Source organism: Hyperoodon ampullatus, assembly GCF_949752795.1.
Source record: "Hyperoodon ampullatus genome assembly, chromosome: 2".
In the NCBI taxonomy this organism is placed as follows: Eukaryota; Metazoa; Chordata; class Mammalia; order Artiodactyla; family Ziphiidae; genus Hyperoodon; species Hyperoodon ampullatus.
The window spans coordinates 68,652,681-68,658,969 of NC_136915.1; the positions used below are offsets into that span (position 1 = coordinate 68,652,681).

Here is a 6,289-nt window from a genome sequence, read left to right on the forward strand (position 1 = left end):
TGCTCCATTAGAGTCCTCAACCTAGAAATCCCAAAAGTCCATGGAATAAATCTTTATCGGATCAGGGAACCTAGTTCAGACTATCAATTAAAAGACAGAAGTTCTAACCCCATTTCTACCCAGAATTCATCATACTGTAAGTAAATAACCTAAAAACCTTGATTATGAGTTAGGAAACAGGGACTGTATACTGCCACCTATGCTGTCTATTCCAAGTAGTTGTGGGTGTCAAATGAGAAACTAGATGAAATTACTTTGTAAATTATGAAACACAGTACAAATGTAAAATTATTTTATCCAGGGCAGGATGACAACTCTAGTGCTTTCTAAGCTTAGCCTTGGAGTTTTCTGGCCCTTTGAAAGAAATTACCTTGACAAACAATAAAAGTAGTCTCATAGGAAGTAGTGAATCTAGAAGAATTGATGAGGATTTTCCTATGTAGCTTCTGAAACTGATGAAGTATCAAATGATTCCTCATAAGTATTGTGCAACAGAAGGACATATAATTATTTAGTACATTAATGTTTTCAGAGAATCAAGTTTGAAACTACAATTCTTGTAATATTCCTTAATATGATTTGAAAACAAGATTTTTACCTGAACACTACATGAGCAACACTCTTAGATGAGCAATAACTATCTTACTCTTATGCTTTCATTATCTAGAAACTTACAAATCAATATCAACATTAGCAATATTATCAATGAGTTAAATCATTTGTAAGACCTCAAAAATCTAGAAACCCTAAATCTGACTTTCCACCCTCTATCTGTTCATAAAAGCTTTCATGAAGCTATCCAAGGTCCTTCAAGTACAAATTTAAGTATTCTTGTACAATGAGAATTCAGAGGCAACTGACCAAATCACATTTTTATTTGAAAATTTATTTTCCAGTGACTGCCTTGTGAATTAGAAGGAAAGCTCTGAACATTAAATCCCAGGACCTGAAATCTTCCATATCTTCTCTCCCTAGAACCAGAACTTCAAAATTTAGAGGTCAGTTTCAGTGTCTCTGATTCAAAATCAGCAAAAGGTCCATTCTCAAACAGAAAGAGCAATCCACAGTTAAGCACATGATCTCAGTTAGTCCAGCTATTTAGACCAAAAAGCGAGTCATTAGGTGTTATCTACCACTTTAACAGACTCTATCAACCTTGAAGATGAGAGTGTCTTGAGCTGAAGTATATTTCTTTTCGATTCCCCACCCCCTAATCTTTAAGAAGGCATATTCTAGTAAAATACTCCACAGCTGGAATCACACCAGAGAAGAAGATACGCTTTAGTCCCTTGATCACAGTGGAGTTCTCCATTTGGATAAATAAATACATAAAAGCACCTATGGGTTTATATGCTGGAGAAGAGGGATGGCATCTAGAGAGGAAACAGGGCAAGCACCCAAAACATCTGCAGGCTCTTTTCTCTGGCCTATGGCCTAATTACCATGAATCGGGTCTAAGTCTAGGACTTGACATACAATATCTTTTCAAACATTTACAAGTGATTAGATGACCTTGTATATGATATCCCTGCAAACAAGATGGATAAATTATAGGATGAATGCTAGGATAGAAGGTTACTGATTAATTAATGTTAATTCAAAGAACTGTAACTGGAACAAAGAGCTATGGCCTCCTGACTCCAGACAAAGAGCTACGTCACACTCAGTGCCTTCTATTCATAATATGTTTTCTAAACTGGCCATCAGGAAGTACTCATTCCCTAGTGGTGGAGATCTGTGTGTGCAGGGGGACAATAATCCATCTATCCCAAGTGTCTTTTTTTTTTTCTTTCTTTCCCCAAAGTACCATTTTCCAACTGCCAGAAATTTATTTGAGAATTAAAAGCACTAGACAGGTATCATGATGCTATTTTCAACAATGACAATTTGGGTAAAAAGAGTCAAAACATTTTCTCTAACCATCTCCTGGTTCTAGATAGGAACAGGGATTTTACTGGAAGAGATTACATGTGGTATGATCAAACACCGCATCCCAATTTTTCTTAAATTATCTTTAACCAAGATGCTAATCAAGATGCTCCCTCTCCATCCCACTTCTCCTGATCTGCTTCCTTTGGGGGGAAAAAAAGTTAAAAGAGAAGGGTCAAAGGTGCTATTTTCAAAAGATTTGGAAAAAGCAAAAAAGCAAGAAGGAATGAATTCTGTTGCCCAAAGTCACCCAACAAGGCACTAATTTAAGTTGAGAACACTGTCCTAATAAAGCAACTATCATCCAAATTCCAAAGTACTCTGTATATCCTAAGGAACCCATGAAACTATTGTTCTCATTCTCAAAGGTTTAGGAATATGCACCTCACTCTTCAAATGTTATGGCCACTATCTTTAAAGAATCATTTTATAGGAACATCACTCTTCAGAATCACCAGAAAAGCTCTTACCAAAAAAGTAACATAATGTACTAATGGGAAAATATTTTCCATGATTAATAACCAGTTAACCCTTAATAAGAGAGTACCTCTTTTGCCAAAGACACTATAAAAAGCAAAGAATAGAATAGAATATCATTTTGTAAATATGCATACTTCCAGACTTTTCGGTATTTCCCCCAAGACACATGCTCTGCTTCCTAGTGCCTGCAGGAAAAAAATCTACTTTTGAAAACTTATACATGATACTAATGGTAAGAACTCAAATTTATCTCAAATTGAAAAAACTTCATTTATGAATTGTTTTTCATCTCAAACTGGACTTCAAACATTTCAAATACATGAAAATGCTAACAGTTCCACAAAATAAGTAAAATGCTCAGATAGAATGATCTGTGAAACACAATATTAAAATGCTGTTTATAAAGAAAACAGAAGAAAATTTTCAGAAAAGAGACCTATGCTAAAAGGCCACCATGTTATCATGTACAAATCTAAACTATCTATAATGCGTGGCAAAAGATTATATTCTACAAGCAGGATTTGATACTTTCATCCAATATATAGCAGGATCTGACAGCTGCCACAACAAAAACATTAAAAAGTTCCTCAAATAAGTATTTTTACAGTTTATATAATGATATTGTGACATTTATTCAAAAGCCTACCCTGTAAAAGTAAACGTGATTAAGTCTATCTTTTACTATTGCTGATCATGATATTTATGATAAGCACTTTTGTTAACAGTTCCTTTCACGATTTAGACATAGTCCAATTCGCTTGTTATTGCCCAGAGTACTGTAAAGAAAATCTAAGCAAAATCGTGATAAATCTGGACACGGAATTCTTTATTTTAAAAAGTACCTTTATCACAAAGGTTGAGAACAGATAGTATTTTAAGATACAGTCTCCCCTTATAATTTAGAATCAGGAAGAAAAAAAAATCTGTCTCAAATGCTTTATGTAAACTATAGAGCAGACTTAACTCTTGCTAATAAGCTAATTACAACATACAACTAGCTGTCACAGTATTAACAGTAATATCTACTTCTCTACATCACAAAAGTCAAAGATGATGCATGAAGTATATTGTTTAAATCAAAAGTTTTAACTGGAAATTAGATGTAAGTAACTAAGATAAATGTAGATTTGTAGCCTGCCAGATTTCCCTTATATGGATGATGTTTATTCACTCATTAATTGTTCTACATTATGTGGACACCATATACACTTCATAAAGCTCTACAACTACAAATCAAAGTGTACTGTGATAACTAAAGATGTTTCTATTTTATAAATTAACTCAAATGATATAAAACTTATTAAAAAATAAAAACACCATCAATCATGTTTCCACGTCTTTTCTAATTTGAGATGTGTGAAATCTCAAAACTAGAGAACCATATCGCCATTGAGAAGGCTAATAAAGCTGGATGTTAGTCTTTTTTTTGGAAAACTTTTTTTTTTAAGAGTTGAGAATATCACTGTGTTAAACCCAAAATTTCAGCTAAAGCATTAATTTTAGCTGTAATAAAAATGCTATAGACATTTATGAATAAATGAAAACTTGGGGAATAATAAACAAAGCAGAATTCATGGTTACCATATTTACACATACTCTTTGTTGTGTTTCAGTGCCACATGATCTGATTCAAAGTAATAAACATCAGGATCATCATCTTCCTCTTCTGTAATGTGCGGATTGGCACTCTCTTTGGCAGATGGCAAATGTCCAATATTGAGTCTTGCCTCTGAGGATGGCTTACTTAGTCCTTCATTCCCATAATTTTCAGAGTCACAACATATGCCTTTTTCATTGTGAGAAATTTCATCGGGATTTGTGAGAGACTGACTTATATTATCACTAACAGGTGCATTTGTCTCACTGGGATTAAGATTATTCTCCTCAAGTTGTCCATTTTCTCTGCAAGGAGAACTGTTTTTAGTGGGGCTACCTCTGGTAGGGGCCGCCCTCCGGGGTGAAGTTCTCAGAGTATACCGATGTTCTTGAGGTTCTGATAAAGACATCATCTGAGCCGAAATACAGTCTAGAACAGAAGATGGTTCTGGTTCTCCGGAGACTGGCATACTCTCAAGACTTGTGTCCAGGGCGTTATTGGTGTTTTCATTACACTGCTCTTTTGAGGCACTGCTATCTCCCACCACATCTACTTCCTCCTCAGAATCCCTTAAAGATGAATGAATTTCAGAAAAGGGGCCTGTAGCTGGCTCAGTAGTCAGCTGATTAACATGTTCCACAGGCAGGCAGGCAGTTACTATTTTGTGGTCCTCCAACTTGACCTGCACTTCTGAATTTGTGCAAGGCACGTTATGGTCTATATAACTGTCCTCCTTCCTACTACCAAGGAACATTGAAGTGTGGGTATCCGAATCCCCATTTTCAGCTACTGATTTCTCCTGCAACACATAGGAACCAGTGCTATTTTGTTTAGTGTTCCCATCGGACTGACAGTCATCACAGTTTACAACAGCTGAATCACTGTCATCAACACCATTGACAGCCAAATAGCCCGTGATTTCTTCAACTACTGTAGAATTAAGTGGCCCTTCCTCACTGACATTCACCTTTTTAATTTCCCTTTTCTCACAATCATCCAGTATAAGACATCGACAAGCTCGTTTAGTCCCTTGAAAATCTGCATCATTGTCCACTACTGTACTCCTCTGTTCTACTGACTCCTTGTCTGATTTTATAGGTGAATCTTCTTCTGAACTGTTTGGTGCTTCAGATCTAAGACAACGCTTAATTCTTTTTAAAACTGGTGAAACAGGTTCTGTTTGCCTTCTTTCACAATTTTCTACAGACTGCCTTTCTACATTATCTTTTTCTGAAGAAGGAAGTCCTCTTTTCCTAGGGCTTACCCATGATTCTCGAGTACTCTGCTGTTTTATATCAGTAGTTCTTCCATTATTATTTCCTTTCTGAATTTGCACAGGCTCTGGTCTCTTCTTTGGTGATCTTGATCGTACTTGAGAATGAGAAGAGATTTCTTCAGGATGAGCAATGCTACGATTCCTTAAAGTTCTACCACAAAAAGATTCATCCAAGCCGTTTAACCCCACTGTTGATCTTGTAACACGAGTAGATCGGGAAGCAGCCATACTATGGCAAGTCCCTACAATACGGTCATCATGATCCACTCATTGGGAAACCTTCAAAAACGTAAACAAAATAATGAGAAAAAGGTAATAGTTAATACACCTAAAACAAAAGTATAAAGCTATAACTTTTTAATCCATGTATAGCCATATTAAATTTTGTGATATAATTATTAACATTTCCAAAAGTGATAATATTAACTAACAATTATATGGCACTTAATACATTCCAGGAATCGTTCTATATGCTTTACATATGTTAACTCACTTAAGTCTAACAACAATTAGAATAAGTGCTTATTATCATTCCTACTTCATAAATGAGGAGATTGAGGCACATACAGTTTAAGTAATCTGTCCAAATTCACACAGCTAGTAAACTGCTGGGCAGGGCTCTAGATTCCATGCTCTTAACCTTCCTTGCTATGTATCTACCTCTCAGATATACAGGGGCAAAGGGCCCAGAAAGATCTCTCTCAAAGACAGGACTTCATCTTGGTTATTAAAATAATAATCTTGAATTTATATAGCAGCTATCACATAAACTATCCCAATCACTTCTCATGTTTTCTCAAAACACTTCTGGGAGGTAAAAAGACAGGCTCTGCTTTTTTTAATTCACTCTAACTAAAATGAGTTTCAGGTCAAATTCTTTGATAACAAACTACGTGGCATCCAAAAAATTTTGGTTGCAGTAGAATTTTTTATAAGTAAGCAGATGAACAGATATTGCAGTAGAATTTTTTATAACTAGGCAGATGAACAGAAATTGCAGTAGAATT

At 35.4% G+C, this 6,289-nt stretch overlaps 1 protein-coding gene across 3 annotated transcripts in view; it reads right to left on the bottom strand.

Moving 5' to 3' along the window:
• ZZZ3 (zinc finger ZZ-type containing 3) overlaps positions 1–5,522 on the bottom strand; it is a gene marked incomplete at both ends in the record, with an annotated part of 62,316 nt that extends 56,794 nt beyond the window's left edge. For 2 of the 3 annotated variants that reach the window (XM_079696412.1, XM_079696411.1), the window contains one exon: positions 4,006–5,522. In XM_079696412.1, the coding sequence (XP_079552538.1) occupies positions 4,006–5,510 (1,505 nt within the window). The remainder of the gene's footprint in view (positions 1–4,005) is intronic. The other variant, XM_079696410.1, reaches the window with a different exon arrangement.
• Between the last annotated feature and the right edge of the window lie 767 nt (positions 5,523–6,289).